Here is a 22,643-nt window from a genome sequence, read left to right on the forward strand (position 1 = left end):
AGTACAGTATGTACATGAGGTTAGACATAAGGTGAATAAGGTACAGTATGTAAATGAGGAGGCATAAGGTGCATAAGGTACAGTATGTACATGAGGAGACATAAGGTGCATTAGGCACAGTACATGAGGTTAGACATAAGGTGCATAAAGTACAGTATGTACATGTGGAGACATAAGGTGCATCAGCAGCAGCTATACTGTTCATGATATGTGCAATAATCCAGACTGTCCTCTTTCCAGAAACAGATGATGTAACACCATATCTTTAATCTGATTGGCTGATTCTTCTGAACTAAAGAACGAGTCCTCCTTCATTCTCTTTCAGACTCCAGAACTTCTCTTTCAGTAAACATCTGTTTATTCTCATCTTTTTATTCTCATCTGTTTATTCTCATCTGTTTATTCTCATCTGTTTATTCTCATCTGTTTATTCTCATCTGTTTAATCCCATCTATTAAATTCAGTTCAGTTTTGATCGGTGATGATAAAGATTTCAGCCACCCTCCTCATCCTCTCCTCTGTACTTCATGTCAAAGCATCCCAGGAAGTAAGTACATTATATTTATGTTATTATATAATATATACATGTATATATACTGTTAGTATATAAAACCAAATATGAACGATGACACGCACACGCACGCACACACTTACTCACTCAGACACAGACACACACACACACACACACACACACACACACACACACACACACACACACACACACACACACACACACACACACACACACACACACACACACACACACACACACACACACACACGCACACACAGATCACATGACCAGTGTGTTTTTATAGACATTTGATGGTTTCAGCAGTGAGATGTAATGAGGCTTGGATTGATGCTTATTGAACATGAACAGCATTTTACCAGTGACGCTGAACGCACGCACGCACGCACGCACACACACACACACACACACACACACACACACACACACACACACACAAACACACACACACACACACACACACACACACACACACACACACACACACACACACACACACACACACACACACACACACACACACACACACACACACACACACACACACACACACAGATCACATGACCAGTGTGTTTTTATAGACATTTGATGGTTTCAGCAGTGAGATGTAATGAGGCTTGGATTGATGCTTATTGAACATGAACAGTATTTTACCAGTGACGCTGAACGCACGCACGCACGCACGCACGCACGCAGACAAGCGATTTTAGCCTCTGTCAGTAGGGGGGGGGGGGGGGGCAAGATTTTGTCGGAGGGGGGGGTGGGGAGGGGGAGGGGGGACAAAAGCTATGGAACTCTGACTGGTATTATTTTCATATGGAATTGGAAATATTAGACCATATTCACATGGCGGCCATTTTTGCATTCTGCATTGAAGAAACAGGGTGGCATTTCATTAACTTAATAGCAAAATGGCCGCCGTGTGAATATGGTCTTCAGAGACCACACCCCCTTGTCACCCTGCATAATAATACATATGTGCAGAGTAGACCAGTGGAGTGCTCCAGCATTTTATTTGGGTTTTCTCTTCTGAAGTGACCAGATATTTTACTTTCTGATTCAAGTTTTCCCCCTTTCTTTTTTCTTATTTCTTTATTTCTTTATTTCTTTAATTCTTTGTTTCTTTCTGTTTCTGTTTCTGTTTCTTTCTTTCTTTCTTTCTTTCTTTCTTTCTTTCTTTCTTTCTTTCTTTCTTTCTTGTGTTTCTCTTCAACAGAATCAGAATCATCTTTATTGTCACATCACAGGTTAAAGGTGTAAAGAAGTGGGTGAAATTATTTTTAGTGCAGCTCCATTGTTTTAGTTATTTTCAGAAAGAGAAAGAAAAGAAGACGGGGGAGGGGCGAGGAGAGATTAAAAGATGAATTAAACACAGATATGTGCATACTGTATGTAATACATGAGGAGACATGAGGTGCATAAGGTACAGTATGTACATGAGGTTAGACATAAGGTGCATAAAGTACAGTATGTACATGAGGTTAGACATAAGGTGAATAAGGTACAGTATGTAAATGAGGAGACATAAGGTGCATAAGGTACATGTACATGAGGAGACATAAGGTATATTAGGCACAGTACATGAGGTTAGACATAAGGTGCATAAAGTACAGTATGTACATGTGGAGACATAAGGTGCATAGACATAAGGTGCATAAGGTACAGCATGTACATGAGGAGACATAAGATGCATAAGCAGCAGCTACAGTATATACTGTTCATGTTATGTGCAATAATCCACACTGTCGTCTTCTTGGATACAGATGATGTAACATCATATCTTTAATCTGATTGGCTGACTCTTCTGAACTAGAGAAAGTGTCCTCCTTCTTTCTCTTTCAGACTCCAGAACTTCTCTTTCAGTAAAAGAAATAAATACATTTGTTTATTCTGATCTGTTTATTCTCATCTGATTATTCTGATCTGTTTATCCTCATCTGTTTATTCTCATCTATTAAATTCAGTTCAGTTTTGACCAGTGATGATGAAGATTACAGCCAGGTCAAAGCGATCCCAGGAAGTAAGTACATTATATTTATGTTATTATATAATATAAACATATATAATGTGGTAAATTGATACACATTTATGGACTTATAGAGCCCAATTTGAACACACACACACACACACACACACACACACACACACACACACACACACACACACACACACACACACACACACACACACACACACACACACACACACACACACACACACACACACACACACACACACACACACACACACACACACACAGAGAGACATGAGGCTGATACTGAGTGGTCTACAGTGCACATTCCAGAGTGGTTGCTTTAACACTAGATGTCCAGTTCAAAGGATGCTTCCCAGAGGGCATCTGACCTTAGCTGACCTCTAGGATCTTGGGGTGTTGTTCTTCTGCACAATGGACACACACACACACACACACACACACACACACACACACACACACACACACACACACACACACACACACACACACACACACACACACACACACACACACACACACACACACACACACACATACACACACACAAGAGATGTAGCACACACACCTAGCTCCGTGCACATCCAATGTATGCAAGTACATAGACACACATGTGAAGTCTGCCTATAAATACTGTGAGGACAAAGAAACCGGCCCTTTCCCTTTCCCTTGCCTTGCCCTTCTTGTCCTTGCCCCTTCTTCTTCTGTTCTGTTCCGGCCACACCATGTAGCAGCAAGGCTGACATGTGCTCTGGTGCTCTGTACTCTGTTTTTGTCCAATAAATCGACTTGAGGAACATTACTGGTCTGGACCTTTCTACTTCTTTTCCTTTCAAGAATATTGTCACACTTGTGCATTTTACCACAATTGGCAAAATACACTACATTTGGCGAACCAGCCAGGACGTTTAAATGGTTTGGTCTTCTTCAGACTACAGTGCTGGACACTGGGTGTCTGTGACCGTTCCACACGAGAAGAACTTGAGAAGTTGAGTACAAGCTGTGATTTTCTTTTTGGGAGGAAGATTTTTGAAAGCTCATCCGGACCAGATGCAGACCATCTTCCTACACAGATGCAGACCCACCAGAGGAGCAGGCTATGGAAAATTGACAAGAGCTGATTTTCAACAGATCCACAAAAAGGGAACCTCACAGCACCAACCCTGTGATGACACTAGTATTCAACCTCACAGCATCAACCCCTGTGACGATATGTAAGAAAACAAGTAAAAAGAGGGTTACAGGAGAACTTCAGAGTATGGACAGAGGACAGAAGCAAGTTGGCTTGCTGGAACAGCACTCAGCACTGAGGGGCACAAATGGCCCCCACCCATTCTTTGCCTATGCCACAGGATCCATCTCTCCTCCGTGTGACTGGACTTTGTGTTTGTGGACGCGATGGAAGGTTTAACATGTAGGCTAATGTATGTTGGTTATATGTTTGTGATAATGGTGATTTAAACTGCGGAGTGTTTGGCTGCCGTTTTATTGTAGTGTTGTGAAGGATTTTGTTTCACTCTCTGGTCTCTTGTATTTAATGTGGGTTTACTTTGTGTTTTATTATTTCACTGACGGCACACTTTCCCTTCTGTTATCAATGTGTATGCTTCCGTTGGGTAGTTACCATAGAGTTACCTTATGTAATTACATTTCAGGGTTAGCTTTGCCCAGTATTAAGACTGTGGAAAGTTTTACGTTGTCTTTGGTTATAGTTTGGTAGCTCGGCGGAGGGGGCATTGGTGGAGGGTGGTGTTATCGATTAGTGAGTGTATGATTCATTGTATTCTTTCAGCTTCCATTGTTGGCTGATTAACATTTTTTCCCAGAGTTTAAGGAACAACAGAGGGGTCCTAATGCACTGATTGGAACTGATTGGAAATGCGTTGGCACACAGGGGATTGTGTCTATGTTTATTCTATGCATCTAGAATAACCGCCATACCACGCTCAGTGGTGTTCGGTGTATGAATTGATGTAAATGAATCTCTGTGTCAGCTGTAGAAATGTTTTGATTTGTTATGCAGTCCGACTATTTTTACTTTAAATATAATGTGAATCACCTTATGACAATACTGTGTAATCTTAATGCCTGTTTTATGTTTGTCTGTTTGTGTCCCAGTACTTTGTCTATCAAGGGGGGTCGAGGTGATGTTGATGTTGTGGTGTGATGAGTTCTGTTTTTTTGAGGAGTATGTTTTTGAATTATGGTTTTCTTACTTGTGTTTTGATTTTCTTCATTGTACCCTTGTTTACGAAGGACCAATAGGGCCCTCCGTAGGGGGGAATATGATAAATTGATACACATTTATGGACTTATAGAGCCCAATTTGAACACACACACACACACACACAGAGACATGAGGCTGATACTGAGTGGTCTACAGTGCACATTCCAGAGTGGTTGCTTTAACACTAGATGTCCAGTTCAAAGGATGCTTCCCAGAGGGCATCTGACCTTAGCTGACCTCTAGGATCTTGGGGTGTTGTTCTTCTGCACAATGGACACACACACACACACACACACACACACACACACACACACACACACACACACACACACACACACACACACACACACACACACACACACACACACACACACACACACACACACACACACACACACACACACACACACACACACATACACACACAAGAGATGTAGCACACACACCTAGCTCCGTGCACATCCAATGTATGCAAGTACATAGACACACATGTGAAGTCTGCCTATAAATACTGTGAGGACAAAGAAACCGGCCCTTTCCATTTCCCTTGCCTTGCCCTTCTTGTCCTTGCCCCTTCTTCTTCTGTTCTGTTCCGGCCACACCATGTAGCAGCAAGGCTGACATGTGCTCTGGTGCTCTGTACTCTGTTTTTGTCCAATAAATCGACTTGAGGAACATTACTGGTCTGGACCTTTCTACTTCTTCTCCTTTCAAGAATATTGTCACACTTGTGCAAAATACACTACAATATCTAATGTTATTATATAAAATGTAATATGAACAATGCAAAATATAAACAAATGACACACACACACACACACACACACACACACACACACACACACACACACACACACACACACACACACACACGCACGCACACACACGCGCACACACACGCACGCACACATACATTACATTACATTACATTACATTACATTACATTACATTACATTACAGTCATTTAGCAGACGCTTTTATCCAAAGCGACTTACAATAAGTGTATTCAACATAGGTAGGGAACGAAAACTACTAATCACCAGAAGTCTTTAGTGCATTTTCTGCAAAAACAAGCAACCAAGAGTATACCTAGCGCTAAGGTAAAATATATCAGCTACCTATTTCCTTAAACAGATGAGACAAAATAGCTAAATCAAATGAGCATGAGCTAAAACAAATAAGTGTATCGACTAAACAAGATCCAATAAACAATACAATACACACACACACACACACACACACACACACACACACACACACACACACACACACACACACACACACACACACACACACACACACACACACACACACACACACACCTTTTACTACCTGTACAGTATATACAGTATTGGATCTTGAATGTTGGTCCAAATACATAACATTAAAACAGATAGGAACTGTTGTTGTGACATCATGAAATAAATCATTCTGTATGAATTACTTTCATAATAAAATACAAAACAAAAACACATTTGAATCTGTTTCAGTGAATAAAACGTTTGACAGGAAGTTACTTTTAATATCCAACCTTCCACTTCATAAGAAGACTTTACACCACTGCATGTTAAGAACCAAACATGCAGTGGTGTAAAGTAACTAAATACATTTACTCAAGTACTGTACTCAAGTACAATTTTGAGGTACTTATACTTTATCTTTACTGGAGTATTTCCAATTTCCAGTAATTTTACTTCTACTCCACTACATCTCACAGAAAAATATTGTACTTTTATTCCACTACAATTATTTGAAAACTTTAGTTACTAGTTACTTTGCAGATATAAAGTATAACATTATAAAAAATACATTAACCACTTTAGCCCTATTTTATACCTAGGCTATTTGAAAATAGCCGATCTACAAGCTCACAACGCGTCTCATCGCGTCTCATCGCGACGTGTTGTGAGCTTGTAGATTTGCTATTTTCAAACATTTTGGTACTTTTACTTTTGGTACTATAAATACATTTTTATAGCAATACTTTTGTACTTTTACTCAAGTACATTTTAAATTCCGGAATTTTACTTGTAACAGAGTACTTCTAAATTGCAGCATTGATACTTTTACTTAAGTAAAATATTTGAGTACTTCTTCCACCACTGCAAACATGATTGTTTAACATGATGATTATGTGTTATTGTCACTGTGAAGAAGTTTGTTGTTGAATTTAATGTCATCTTTGTTTTATTTCCAGTGTTCCATGAGGAGATTAGTGTCGTTGGCTGTTCAGACACAGTCAAAGACCCATATAAAGAATACATGTTTGCACTGGATGGTGAAGTGCTGATGTACGCAGACTTCAACAAAGGGAAGGTGGTGGAGCCTCAGCCTCCGTTTGTAGATCATATCAACTGGACAGCAGCTTATGAAGCAGCTTTGAATAATCAGGCGCTCTGCAAATACAACCTGGACACCATTCTCACTGCCTTGAAGAAACCACCAGTCAAAGGTACATGAATACTATGAACACAATAGTTATTAACTAAAACGGTTGAATATATTTAACATTAATGAAAATGTTTAAACATGTATATTAAGCATTTATGGTGAAATATATTCTAAATAATATGTATTTCTAGTAAACATGAATATGTGCTACAAATCTATGCATTAGTATCTGCTCTGTACAGCCTGAGCTGTAGGTGAGGTGTAGATGGTACAACTATGTAGATGCAGTGGTGTGTTCTACCGTGTTACACTATATACATAGTATACTGTAAAGATTTGTTTTTTAAAGCGTATACCATCCAAAAAACGTCTGAGGAAGCGTATCCAGTGTTGATTTGGTGAATCTATCTCTGGTGGGACACTATTAAAGACGTGGCTTAACACCTACACTACATGTCACACAATGGACAATTGATATGCATCTAGGCTCATTCCTATGTTAATTCACCTGGTGTGACATCCGGCAGTCGGCAGCCTTTGTTGAGGTGTGAACTTAAGGGTTGTTTTAATGGATGCATGTGCGTGTGCGTGCTTCTGCTCAAAAGACTGGTGGGATGGCGTGTTACCGCGGCCCATGACCAATGACCACTGAGCATATCTGATACACTTTCATTTATTTATTTGGATTTTCAATTAAAAGACATATGAATCATGTCAAAATCCAAGATAATACGATTATACAACAGTTACCATCAAAATGTTCCTGTGATTCATGAATTAAATTACAGAGGTGAGTAACTAAGTACATGTACTCAAGTACAATTTTGAGGCATTTGTACTTACTCGAGTATTTCCAATTTCCAATACTTTTACTTCTACTCCACTACATCTCAGAGGAAAATATTGTACTTTTACTCCACTACAATTATTTTAAAACTTTAGTTACTAGTTACTTTGTATATTTTGATTATTATTACAAAACATACAGTAACCACTTCAGCCCTATAGGCCATTTGAAAATAGCCGATCTACAAGCTCACAATGCGTCACTAATCACGATTTGATGCATTGTGAGCTTGTAGATCTGCTATTTTCAAAAGATTTGTATACATTACAAAACTTGGAATGGGACATTTTGTATAATGAGTATTTTTACTTTTGGTACTTTAAGTACATTTTTATGCAATAGTTTTGTACTTTTACTCAAGTACATTTTGAGTTTCTGACTTTTAATTGTAAGGGCGCTCTCTCACCAAAAGTTGGCTGGCCGCTGTTAAACGCAGGTTGTCCACAGTTTTTTGCAGCCAGCGGATTAAAAAAACCCGCTGTGACGCACCTGTCACTCACATTCAAGACCGTCCCCGTAGCCCTTACCGCCTGCTGCCTTGAGCACCATGGTGCTTCCTGAATCTACGCGACTTGTCCAGTGGAAGCATAAAACTGTTGGAGGCAGGAGCTGATTTTCTCCCTCTGTCCAATCGGGTGAGTGGAAGGCGGTCCGTCTCAAGATTCAGGAAGCAACATGGTGCTCAAGGCAGCAGGCGGTGCGGGCTACGGGGACGGTCTTGAATGTGAGTGACAGGTGCGTCACAGCGTTTTTTTAGAATCCGCTGGCTACAAAAAAACTGGGTGGGACCCCCCAAAACAATCCTATTTCAACTGGGGACCCCCAAAATAATCCTATTTGAACTGGGGACCTCCCAAAATAATCATATTTTTTTGTGCTTGTAGATCGGCTATTTTCACATCGTTTGCCTCTCTCTTATTCATTTGACAATTTGGCCAATTTGCTATTAAAAAGGTCTTAAATCATTAAATTGTCACTTTATAAATGTGCAGATACCCTGTATCCACTTATACTGTATGTTGGTTTGTTTACTGTTGAGTGAGAAAACAATGTTACCTATTAAGCTAATCATCTGGGGACCCCCCAGAAGTCAATGCACTCATTCAATTATTTGAATTGAATGATGATTTATTTGATACATTTGGGGGTTATATAAAATATTGCAATTTAAATTCAAAAGCAACAGTTTAGTGTTTTAATTTAGTTTTGCAATGCAGGCTTTAATTACAGTATAAATAATGACCTTTATTTGTTTAATATAACTCAGCTGATTGTTATAATGATTGACCTGGTATCCTATAGTTTCTTTGAGGCTCTACATTGTTCTCTCTACTCTCTACTTATGTGACTATTTACCTTGTTTGCTGACTAGAGTCAGTGGTGGGAAAAGTACTCAAATGTTTGACTTAAGTAAAAGTAACAATGCTGCAATCTAGAAGTACTCTGTTACAAGTAAAAGTCAGGAATTCAAAATTCACTTGAGTAAAAGTACAAAAGTATTGGCATCAAAATGTACAAGTACCAAAAGTAAAAGTACTCAAATGTTTGAAAATAGCAGATCTACAAGCTCGTAGCGCGGCACTATGAGCTTGTAGATCTGCTATTTTCAAATAGCCTGGATATGAAAAAAGACAGACAGACAGACAGACAGACAGACAGACAGACAGACAGACAGAGTCCTTGTTTACTCAGCCACGCTAGATAACTGGACATATAGAGAAACAAAAATTAACTGGTAGCTCAATCTAATTGTTTTTAAAGATATTCAATATACATTCAAAACATTTTAATGCCAGATTTCACATCCCGAACCTAGTTTAGACTTTCTGTAGTGACATGTTTGGCCGATGGGGGGCAGTTAGCCTAGTGTTGATGTTATACAGATGATAATAAAACTGAACATTAATGACATTTTTAATTGTCTATTTCCAGATGGATATGTGTTCTATGTGGCTCAGTGCTGTGTGTTTAACTCCAGTGAGCTGAAGGACATACAGTACATACAGTACATGAATTTCGATGGTGATGAGTTCCTCAGGTGGGACAGTAGAGTAGATCAGTATGTTGGATACACTGAGTTTGGTGTGAAGAACGCAGAGCGCCTCAATAAAGATCCTGGAGCACTGGCTTATAGGAGAGCACAACCAGAGACATTCTGCAAACCCAACATTGAGAACTACTACTCCTCTGTTCTGAACAAGAGAGGTGAGCTGATCTCAGAGCAGCACTCAACACTCATCACCTCATAAACTATAACATGAAATCACATGATTCTATTCAGAGATGATTAATGGTGTTAATATTGATCTGATAATGATTATAAAACATTACTTAATCTGCTGAGAAACATTTCAGATCCTCTTAAACACTTAAAGGAGTAGTTCACCCCAAAAATGACTTATTTTTTTAAATATCAATCACACCCCATGAAGCCTTGAGATTTTTTAGTTTTTGTCTCATTCCTGCACACTAATTTGATTATCTGTGGAAATATGCTAATGTATCCGGTAGGAGACTCAAAGGAGACTCTTTGAGTCTCCTACCGGAGAGACCGCCGGTCATCAAATTATTGTCTCAGGAATGAGACAAAAACTAAAACATCTCCATGAATTCAATGCTTCATGGGGTGTAATTGATAGAAAATAAGTCATTTTTGGGGTGAACTACTCCTTTAAGCCTGATTTATAGGCTTAATCTAACACGCTGTCACGCAGTGGAAATAGCAGATCTACAAGCTCACAACATGTGGTTTCACCATCGTACACAGAGTATAAATGAAACATATAGATCTATTTCTGAGTGTTTTCACCCTCATATAATGACCTGCCTAAAACAGAGACACCAGGATTAATGTTTTTAAATGAACTTTAAAAAGAACCATGCAGGATAAAACACACCTCTATACACTTCATTTCACCACCTGATTTTATATTTTAATTATTGTCTTAATTAGTTTGTTTTGTATGCTTTAATCACAATATTTACAGGATATTGTGTATTGTTTTGTTTGTTTCTACTCTAGTTCATTCAAACTATTTTCATTAAATGATATGTAATGGTTTATTTTTGTTTATGTAAAGCACTGTGTAACTGTGAATTATTTAATATGTTTAAATTACGTTATATAAATGAATTCTACTTTGTAGAAAACTGTAGACTATAGTAGAATCTACAGTACTCTATGAAATGTTGTTCACTGACATTTAAAATTACACTGCATGCATTTATTAGATGCTCTTAATCCAGAGTGATTTACAGTAAGTAAGGAAAACACAAGGTAATACATCAAATGCATAGAAATAGTATTCTAGGATTATAGGTAAACCAAGAACCTATTATCAGTCTAAACAGTATAATATCAAACAAAAAAATAATCTGTACATTGAAACTATCCAAACTATAGGATACCAGGTGTACAATGAACCTGGCATCTGTCTACATGACGTGATATCTAAATTACATTTTAACCTTTGCATAAGCCTGCAAGGTCATCAAGGCTAGGTCTAGTGCTACAGTCTTCAGATTATGGTGGTAGATTGGAAGTGAGTCTGCAGCTCTAACTGCAACGGGGAGTTTGTTCCACCGTTTGGGAGCCAGAAGGGAGAAGAGTTTAAGACGTATGGAGCGTTGTCCAGGGTGTTTTAGAGAAGGGAGAAGAGTCTGGCACATGTGGAGCGTTGTCCAGGGTGTTTTAGGGAAGGGAGAAGAGTCTAGGATGTGTGGAGCGTTGACCAGGGTGTTTTAGAGAAAGGAGAAGAGTCTTGAAGATATGGGGGTGTCATACCTCTGTGAGGGCAGCAACTGGGAGCCAAAGGAGGGAGAGGAGAACGGGGGAGAGCCGGGAAATGTGAACATTTTGGCTGTTTGAAGAACAAGCGTGTTGCGGCTTTCTGGATCATTTGGATCGCATTTGGATGATATACAATTGTTAATTATAACGACATGTTCCTATGACTGGTATATAATAATAATAATATCATCATCTTTTTTAGGAGTGGAGCCCAAAGTGAGACTGAAGTCAGAGACTCCCCCTCGTCGTGGTGAACACACTCACATGCTGAGGTGCAGCAGCTACGACTTCTATCCTAAAGTGATCCTGGTGACCTGGTGGATAGGTCAAGAACCTTTGACCTCTGGTCTCTCCTCTACTGATGAGCTGTCTGATGGAGACTGGTACTACCAGTACCACTCCTACCTGGAGTACACACCCAGGTGCACACCTAACAGACACCTATACATAGAAATACACAACTAATAGACACCTCTACTGGTACTACCAGTGTGTGTGTGTGTGTGTGTGTGTGTGTGTGTGTGTGTGTGTGTGTGTGTGTGTGTGTGTGTGTGTGTGTGTGTGTGTGTGTGTGTGTGTGTGTGTGTGTGTGTGTGTGTGTGTGTGTGTGTGTGTGTGTGTGTGTGTGTGTGTGTGTTTATTACAGATCAGGAGAGAAGATCACATGCATGGTGGAACATCCCAGCCTGACCGCGCCTATCAAGATGGACTGGGGTCAGTTACTGTAATCTAGTGTAATCTACTGTCTAAATAGCAAATATACAAGCTCATAGCGTGGCACCGAGCGTGGCACTTTTTCTTGTCAAGGACCCCCAAAATTATGTTTTTGGCCGCTGATCCCCATCAAAATATGTTGTTCCAGGGACCCCCCAGAAGCAAATATTGGAGTTACAAATGTTGTTTAAAAAATATATATCAAAATTATATTCAAACATTTGCACAAATGTTCAAGATCTTTTTTTAAATAGCAGATCTACAAGCTCATAGCGCGGCACTCGGTGCCGCGCTATGAGCTTATTGATTTGATAAAAACAGTTAAAAGACCAGATTGATATGATAAAAACAGATCAAAGACCAGATTGATTTGATAAAAACAGATAAAAGACCAGATTGATTTGATAAAAACAGATAAAATACCAGATTGATTTGATAAAAACAGATAAAAGACCAGATTGATTTGATAAAAACAGATAAAAGACCAGATTGATTTGATAAAAACAGATAAAAGACCAGATCGATTTGATGAAAGCAGATCAAAGACCAGATTGATTTGATAAAAACAGATCAAAGAGTCATCTTGGTTTCATCAATGTGAAAACAAGACAGTTTTCTTAGACAGAACAAGCGCTGATGTCCTTTTTTACAAACTGCCTCACAGTTCTGAGTCTATGACTCTGTCCTAAGATACTTTCTGCACATTCCACAGCCTGGTTTATAATCATCATAGTAAAAGGTTGATTCATGTCTTCTAAAATCTATCATCATATCCTTTGTTTTGGATGTAGTGTTTAGCTCCTCAGACAAACTCCTCAAGGACTGGACCAATAGGGTTGGACTCATTATTACTGAACAGACTCACAATGACTATGTCGTCTGTTTATTGTCTCCGCCAGGCCAAAAGGCATGGCGAGAGAGTATATTTTGCCCCCTGTCCGTGTGTCCTTGTGTCCGTCTAGAACGGGTCGATTCCTGTTTTTACATATAACTGCACCGATCTGTGTAAAACTTTTTAAGCGCACTCCCTAGAGGTCAAGGAAAAACCTTTGCCCGGAATTTTTCACATCTGCCTTTTATAGCGCCACCAGGAGGCCGACATATGTAAAACCTTTTTTTTATATTACTCCTTCCGATTTTATCCAAATTTCACGCTAATCGGTAAAGATCTCTATAGTCATGTGATCAAGACAGATGTGTTTGATTTTTCATATTACATCCTGGTTGGCTAAGATTGACATCTAAAGTTTGCAGTACTGGCTTGTTTTGAACAAAATGCCGCAAATCATGAACGCAGCGTCCGATTGCGGTCAAACTTTGCACACACATTCACACCATGTTGAGGAGCAAATGCCAACCTTAACCTTTAACATTGACCTGTTATAGCGCCACCAGCAGGTCTAATTTAGCAAAACACATTTTTGGAACAAAATGCCTCAAATCATGAATGCAGTGTCCGATTGCCGTGCAAGGCCTAAGAAGAAATGGCACCCTTTTCACATTGGCCTATTATAGCGCCACCAGGAGGCCACAATAACATACCTGACCTGGCGGAGACCTGTGCTCCGTGGAGCACTTTTTCTAGTTGTTTATTGTGTTTGGTTGTTGTAGCTTATTGTCATATGACTCCATGTCAGAGTCAGTGAAGAACAAGGTGTTTTAATCTACTGTAATAATATGATATGATATGATATGATATGATATGATATGATATGATATGATATGATATGATATGATATGATATGATATGATAATTGTATTGTCAGATGACTCCATGCCAGAGTCAGTGAAGAACAAGGTGGCCATGGGAGCATCAGGTCTGGTTCTGGGTATGGTCTTGTTCCTGTCTGGATTCATCTACTTCCAGTGGAAGAAACGAGGTGATTAGCATGTTTAATTAACATGTTTAATTAATAAATACACTACCAGTGGAAGAAACGAGGTGATTAGCATGTTTAATTAGCATGTTTAAATAATAAATACACTACCAGTGGAAGATATGAGGTGATTAGCATGTTTAATTAACATGTTTTATTAATTAATCTACTACCAGTGGAAGAAATTAGGTGATTAGCATGTTTAATTAACATGTTTCATTAATTATTATACTACCAGTGGAAGAAATGAGGTCAGATCAACAGAGGATCACATGACATGTGGAACCCTCACAGAAATGCAAACAAACAAACAAACATGTAAAGCCACAACCTAAACTGGTTTATATTGGTTTTGAACCTTAACCGGTTTAGACCAGTTTAGACAACCTAGTTAGAGGTCAAAGTGTGTTCTATGTTGTCACATTTAGCTTTAATACATCAGTGTTACATGTAGTCCTAAATAAGAGTCAAATGTTCACATTAGTTCTGATGACTGAATGTTATTGTGTTATTGTGTGTACATTTATGCATTTTATGGAGAAATACACATAATACAGTACATAGAATTCATTTGTTTGTGTGTATTAACTGTCTCTCTTCTTCTTCTATCAGGTCGTATTCTGGTGCCGACAACCAATGACGATCTTTAGACTCCTCCCACACACCCAGGTTCACTTCCTCTTTATTTTTACTGAACTTTTTACTGAGCTTGTGTGTGTTTTCATCAGTTTGATGAACCACCCACACTTTGCGACTCCCTCTTCCTTTGGTGTGGTGCCTAAACCCTGACCTTTAACCTCACATAAACTATGTCTATAAACCTAAACTTAACCTTAACCTTACTAATAACATGATCTATGTTCTATGATCTATGATCATGATCTATCAACCATTTATAGCATAGTTTTAAAGGTATCATGACATTCATTTTCACTTTTTTTATTTTCAATGTTTTATTTGGGGTTTTATGACCTCAATTACACCCAAAAAACCTGAACTTAGAACATTCAGTGGATTTTCTGTGGTCTGGGGTTTTCTGAATAATTAGGCTGAAAAGTAATCTGAGCTTGGCCCTTCGACAGTGAGGTCACTGTTGATTAATCCCGCCCACTCTCCTCCTCGCCCCTCCCCTCCCCTATCCTTTCCTTTGGGGGGGGGGGGGGGGGGGGGGGGGGCGGAGCAGAGGCGATGATTGACAGGCAAAATCCCTCACCAGCGACACCCGCAGGCAAAGATTTATTTTTTCATTGCAGTTGAAAAGACTTTAGAAATGTGAGAAAAACACCTGCCATTGATCACTGGAATGGAATTTTCACTTAAAACTTTTTGTACACTTTTGAAGGACCAGGACAAAGACTTTGAATGTGGTGTAAAAGTGAATGTCATTAAACCTTTAAATCATTAAATCATTAACCATTAACACACATTTAACAAGTTATGAATAACTAATAATTTGGGAATGATTAATTTACTATTATAAGGGAAGGTTATTCTAAAGTGTTAACATGTTCACACAGTTAATACATTCTGATACTTATTGGTTTCTTTTCTTTTCACAGAACACCTGTGTTTTCAGAGAAGCAGAGAGTCAGCGATGATCCCTGGTGGAGAGAGGAGGAAATACATGTGTGTCCATTCAGCTTTTAAATACTCATAACAGCAGCACAATGATGACATCATCAACCTTTTTCACTATTGAGTTCTTTAAACAATTAAAAATGCTAATTGGCTAGCTAAAGCTAATGATAATTACTGTCTTTTCCCTGTGTTTCGCCCAGGTCGACGTGGTTTTGAGGTGAGGTTAAGGTTAGGGTTAAAGTTAGGTTTATAGACATTTTATGTGAAGTTAAAGGTCAGGGTTTAGGCGTCACCTGGGCGCCACACCAAAGGAAGAGGGAGTCCCACTTAGTGTGGGCGGTTCATCAAATTACTTTGTATAGTTTCTGTCGTCAGAAAACACAAACATAATATTTCAGTTCTACACTATATTGAAACATTAAATAAATGATCACACACACAATCAGAGTTCTTCATAACATATAATATTAATATCCATCTGAATGGAAGTCAGTCAACCATGTTTGTGAAAAAGGTTTTATTATTTTATAATTGACCATAATTCATTTATTATTATGTAATCATTTATAATGTGTGATAATTAATGTGTTACGATCATCATGACATCACTATTTCCCTGTGATGGGTGGACATGGTCCTCTAGGGTGGTCTGAGGTGATGGGTGGACCTAAACCCTCTAGGGTGGTCTGAGGTGATTATTTATCTTTCCGTTTTTCAGCTCCACTGTTGTGTTTCTATCCGTTCCTTCCCCCCTGGGATCTGCGCCCCTGATCATGAATGGTTTGAAGTTCAGATGTTAGATTTTGGCTTTAATTTGCTTGGTTTGAATGGAATGTCACAATATCAATAAAGGAATGAGAAAACATAATTGTGCCTCATGTTCTCTTACATTTCACTGCAGGTGGGTTGCCAATTTCAGCCAATCAAGAGAGAGTGCCCATTCACAATATAGAGCTATTTAACACTGTTACTAAACAAACACTCTATAGTAATGATTACTATCACAATATGGAGCTATTTAACACTGTTACTGAACAAATACTCTATAACGATGATTACTATCACAGTATAGAGCTATTTAACACTGTTACTGAATAAATACTCTATAACAATGATTACTATCACAATATAGAGCTATTTAACACCGTTACTGAATAAATACTCTATAACAATGATTACTATCACAATATAGAGCTATTTAACACGGTTACTGAACAAACACTCTATACATGTACGGGTTGTAAATGGAGAAAGTGCCAAAAGAAATTCTGCCATGATGCTCGTGACAGACAAGCGTCATGTGAACCATGGCTAGCTTTTTACATAAAGTCCCTCAGTTTGGCTGTTGTGATGTGACACTATTGTGAGCATGTACTGTATATCTGCTATTTTTGGTATTTATATTTAAATTGTGAAGTAGTTTTTCTTTTCTGATAATTTGTGAAACGTTTTTTGACATTTTTTGGGACATTTTAGCCTATAGTAACATGTCATAAATAGGGACACCAAGTTGAAAACAGCTACAGTATGACTTTGGAAAATCCATAAAGTTCTTCTTCACCCACTGATGACTTCCTCAAACATTGCTTTAACTATTGATGGTTTGACCTCCTCACCTTCCATCACACAACCACACACACACACACACACACACACACACACACACACACACACACACACACACACACACACACACACACACACACACACACACACACACACGGAAGAGTTTGAGGGTCATTTCTCTTTGAAGCAGAAGCTCCATAGTGTCCATAGGTAAATGTTTAAACTGAAGAGCTGTTGACCTCTGGAGCACAAAGAACTTCAACTGATATAAAGTGTATAAAAAGAGTTTGAAATGACCGTGAATGATCTAACACAGCGGTTACCAAACTTTTAGCTCAAGTTTGCCCGGGACCCAAACTAGTGAAAATAGCAGATCTACAAGCTCACCAACGCGGCACGAAGCGTTCACTACTATACTATTTCCACTACTTAAACTTTTATTTTATGGAAATTATTAGATTTTTCTTTTTTTAAATGTGGGAATTGTTTTTAATTGATGAAAAGTTGTGGCTCTTAATTTTTTGTAATACTTTGAAATAATATTCTATTTTATATAGGAAATGAAAAAAAGGGGGATAATTACTTGCGACCCATAAAAATTGGTCCGTGATCCACATATGGGTCCTGACTCCTGACCCACTGTTTGGGAACCAGTGATCTCTAACCCTGGTGGGCCGTGAGGAGATTACAAGTGGGCCCCCAAATAACAGAACACTTAAGATACAGTAACAGATGGGAGGCCTGTGAACGCTTTCCATACGTTCAAGTGCATTTATATAGAGCTTTTATCCAAAGCGCTTTACATTATGCATTACATTCACCCATTCACACACACATTCATACACCGATGGAGGAGGAAACCATGCAAGGCACCAACCTGCTCATCTGGAGCAATTAGGGGTTCAGTGTGTTGCTCAAGGACACTTTGACACTAACTCTGGGGGAGCCCTGGGACCGAACTCAGAACCTTGAGGTTCCCATCCGGCCGCTCTAGCGGCCACTCTACCCCCTGAGCCACTGCCACCCCTAGGTCCTGGACCCTGATCCAGACAACATGGGGAACCACTGCATAATGTGTTCTGTATAATGTGTCATGAAGTTAGCCCGGAATGGCTGATGTACAATTTACGGTACAGTTCTGTTGTAATTATATGTAAAGTAACTTGAAGTAAGTGGAAATAACATTAAATAAAGGCCTAATAAAGAACACATTTGTTCTAACGAAACCCTTACAGTAGACTAATAGTAGCCTAACATCACATCGTGTAGTTAGTAGTTGCGGGGTTGTAATGTGACGGTCAAGTAAGTGGAAATAACATAACATTAGGCATTATAAAGAACATGTATTTATTATTAGGCTTTGTTAGGTCTTATTAGGCTTTGTTAGCCTCTAGGAATTATGTTCCATAATTAGAGTATAACTGTGTTTGTTTCTGTCTAATAGCAGAGAACACCATTTCTAATAACGCCTTTTGTTAGGTTTCATTCCTTTTCTAATTAGAACATAATTAAGGGATAATAGTGGAAAATAAGGGTATAACAACGTTTGTTTCTTTCTAATAAAAAACATTATTGCTAATAAGAAACACATTATTTGTAATAACGGCTTATTATGTCAAATTAGTGTACCGTAAATTGTGCTGTGACCCTAATTTGTATGAGAGGGAGAGTTTATCACAAAATATAATAATATACAGAAGAGTGAAATAGTGATGTTGGTTTCTAAATGTGTGTTTTTATATGCAATTTATTAGGTTCAAGTCACAGTACATAATGTATCAGAATCACTTCTGCTCAGACAGAACCTCATTTTTGTTACATTTAACATTCAGAACACCGTCAACAAATACCGCAACACAAACAAAAACAAAACCAAACAAAATTAAAACACAAAAAATAAAGAAAACATAATACCGGTACAGGGTCCGCCAACACCCCTCTTCACATTGACCACAGAGTACTCAACCTGGAAGTGAGTGGTTGCCACATCTTTAAAAAGCCTTTGTAATTATCATGTGGTTTCTAAATGTGTTAATAGTCCTGCAGCAATGAATTGTTGGAAGGACTGTGGAATGATTGGTGATCATTCACATATATTTTTGGACTGTCCAAACATAATTTCATTTTGGGGTCAAAGGAATAGACACAATTTGGGGAATTGATCTACCATTGTACCCGATCGATTGTTCTTGCCTGGTGTGGTTTCCTGATGACCTATGTAATGGAAATCAGAAGTATATTTTACACATACTTTTGATGACTGCAAGCAAAATAATGACAATTAATAGGAGGAAGCCGAACTTTAATGGACACACAGAGCAGGCGTACTTGTTCTCTGATTGAGTTTTGAAAACCAGTTCCCTTTTATGTCATTTTCTTTTAACAGTCCATTTTTATCACTGGGTATACATGGGTATATATGGAACAGAGTTATCTTGGTCTGAAAAAGAAAAAAAAAAGAAAAGAGGGTGCTGTAAAAGACTGTACTTACCAACACAGATCCATCTGCGTTCGTATCCTTTGGGTCAAAGGTCATGGTGGTTCCATTAAAGATATTTCTTGCCTGTGTAGGGCCATATAATATGTATATAAATAACATGATTATTCAATTAATTGAAAAAGTCATCACAAATAATTGATAGTTGCAGGAATACTTGCCTGAGCTCCACAGAGCAACAGCAACAGGAGAGGTGATGAAGAGAGACACATGGTTAACAGAGTGAACCGCAAGCACAGACTAAAAGGTTTTATATACAACGCACACACACAGCTTGCATAACGCCTTCAGCATGGTGGGAGATCGTATCATTGTCTTTGTAGGATGATACAATCTGCCATCATGTCACAGCAGTCACACATTATCTGGAATGCATCCTTCTAACAACACAGGCCGCATTATTTGCATATTAAAACAGATTTGAAATGTCAAACGTATCAAGCCTCGCCTCTGACGGTTTTAAATATATTTCATTATGCAACGCGTGTGTTTTCCGCACTCAGATCCATCTTATGGAGGCCATCACCCCTGCCCGCCCACACACACACACACACACACACACACACACGCGCGCGCGCGCGAGCGCACACGCACACGCACGCGCACACACACGCACACAAATATTTGAATTTGGCAGTGGCACAAGATAATTATAACCTGGTATGAGGAAATGTGTTCTGGTATTTGAAATGATTGTAACGCCCCAGAACAGCATGCAGGTAGGTTCAATGTAAACGGGATCAAACAACCTATTATTATGGATGAAAGGAATCCAAACAGGTAAACTCCATGCACATTCCAGACGAGCAAGGATAGGTCAAAATATCTTCTATGTCTCAGGGCAAAATATAAACCTTAAAGGTATCATGACATTCATTTTCCCTTTTTTTATTTTCAATGTTTTATTTGGGGTTTTATGACCTCGATTACACCCAAAAAAACTGAACTTAGAACATTCAGTGGATTTTCTGTGGTCTGGGGTTTTCTGAATAATTAGGCTGAAAAGTAATCTGAGCTTGGCCCTTCGACAGTGAGGTCACAGTCGATTAAACCCGCCCACTCTCCTTCTCGCCCCTCCCCTCCCCTATCCTTTCCTTTGGGGGGGGGGCGGAGCAGAGGCGATGATTGACAGGTAAAATCCCTCACCAGCGAACACCCGCAGGCAAAGATTTCTTTTTTCATTGCAGTTGAAAAGGCTTTAGAAATGTGAGAGAAAAACACATGCCATGGATCACTGGAATGGAATTTTCACTTAAAACTTTTTGTACACTTTTGAAGGACCAGGACAAAGACTTTGAATGTGGTGTAAAAGTGAATGTCATTAAACCTTTAAAAACAATCAAAACCGCCAAGGGACGGCAACTGGTTTTGATTCGGTTTTGACCCTTTTGAGACGGACTCAAACTATGATTGTGTGTGAGATTGTGTGTGTGAGAGAGAGAGAGAGAGAGAGAGAGAGAGAGAGAGAGGGATGAAGTCAAAGTGCAGGACATTCAGTGCTGTGGGATGCTAGATGTCATGCTGCAGCTCTCTTGAACCACACGCTAATGTAAAAGCAACATTAGCATTATCCTTGACAGACAATGGGTAAGAACAGTAGACGAGCCGTACATAGTATGTAATGAAGGCTAACATAATAGCATATAATACAAAAGACAAATGTTTTTTTTATTTTTTTCAGCCACAAGAGTGATGAACTGGTGCTGAACTTGTGTATACATACAAAGATAGGAACAAATCTAACGTGTCTTTTTGGCAGAATGAAGGCATACAGTAGTCACACATCTTAGAAAATAATTAACATATTGATACAAAATAAGCTTTCTCTTCAGAGTCGTTGTAAGGCTAATGCCTAATTTATGCTTCGTCGCACGAAGGTTTCCCGCGCCGGAAATAGCAGAGCTGCAAACAAGCAAACATCACGATGCGTTGTGAGCTTGTTGAATCCGATATGTTTGGCATGGGACACGGTTGCAAGGCCATTATAGTTTTAAAAAATGGTTTGGCTTGAATTATTATATAAAGCACAGCTAATAAAATGGAAGATAGATTTCATATCCACCCAAAAATACTGGGCTTATGTATGAAATACATTGACAAAGACTAAAACTTTTAGGTTTTGTAAACACAATTCTAGTTTGGGTTATATGGGTATATTTAGCTAACTATAATAACCTTGCACGATTGTATGACTATGAATAAGTTAGGCTTAAACATTTTATGTTAAGAGTGGGATGGGGTCTCAACCCCTACACAGAGATGTGTTCAAAGTGCACACTGCATTTCTGGTGTAGCGTTTTGGTGAAGTTAATGATCAAAAGGTAAATCTTTACGCGGTTGAAAATACAAAATAAAAAACACTGGGTGAAATGTGTGGACTTTTAAAAGTCATGAAGAAGAAATACAGCATGGCACTTAATATTGGCAGCTGTTTAGGAAAACAACATGGTTGCTCGCACATCGTTAACAATATCGGTCCAGAACAAATTAAGGCTTGAAGTATACATTTGTGAAACATAAATGTGAGGGAAGGATAAACAGAAGATATGACGTAATTGCACTTGAATAGATATCATTTGTAATATATATATATCAATCCTTTCCTTGGCCTCGGGCAAAACCAATACTCTG

General features: G+C 38.8%; 2 protein-coding genes across 2 annotated transcripts in view; both read left to right on the top strand.

The window, feature by feature from the left end:
• The first annotated feature begins 464 nt into the window (after positions 1 to 464).
• The window catches only part of LOC308089222 (H-2 class II histocompatibility antigen, E-S beta chain-like), a 42,137-nt gene continuing 19,958 nt past the window's right edge, over positions 465 to 22,643 (top strand). The window contains exon 1 of the mRNA XM_080433814.1: positions 465 to 547. The gene's annotated coding sequence lies outside the window, so the exon portion shown is untranslated. The remainder of the gene's footprint in view (positions 548 to 22,643) is intronic.
• On the top strand, positions 2,114 to 12,245 carry LOC308089113 (HLA class II histocompatibility antigen, DP beta 1 chain-like; the record flags this gene model as incomplete). Its single annotated transcript, XM_080433683.1, has 5 exons — positions 2,114 to 2,118; positions 2,497 to 2,552; positions 6,950 to 7,204; positions 9,923 to 10,195; positions 11,983 to 12,245. 5 exons carry the CDS (start codon positions 2,114 to 2,116, stop codon positions 12,243 to 12,245), a joined length of 852 nt encoding a protein of 283 aa, XP_080289809.1.

This window comes from Gymnoscopelus braueri, assembly GCF_963280865.1.
Source record: "Gymnoscopelus braueri genome assembly, chromosome: 7".
Taxonomy (NCBI): Eukaryota; Metazoa; Chordata; class Actinopteri; order Myctophiformes; family Myctophidae; genus Gymnoscopelus; species Gymnoscopelus braueri.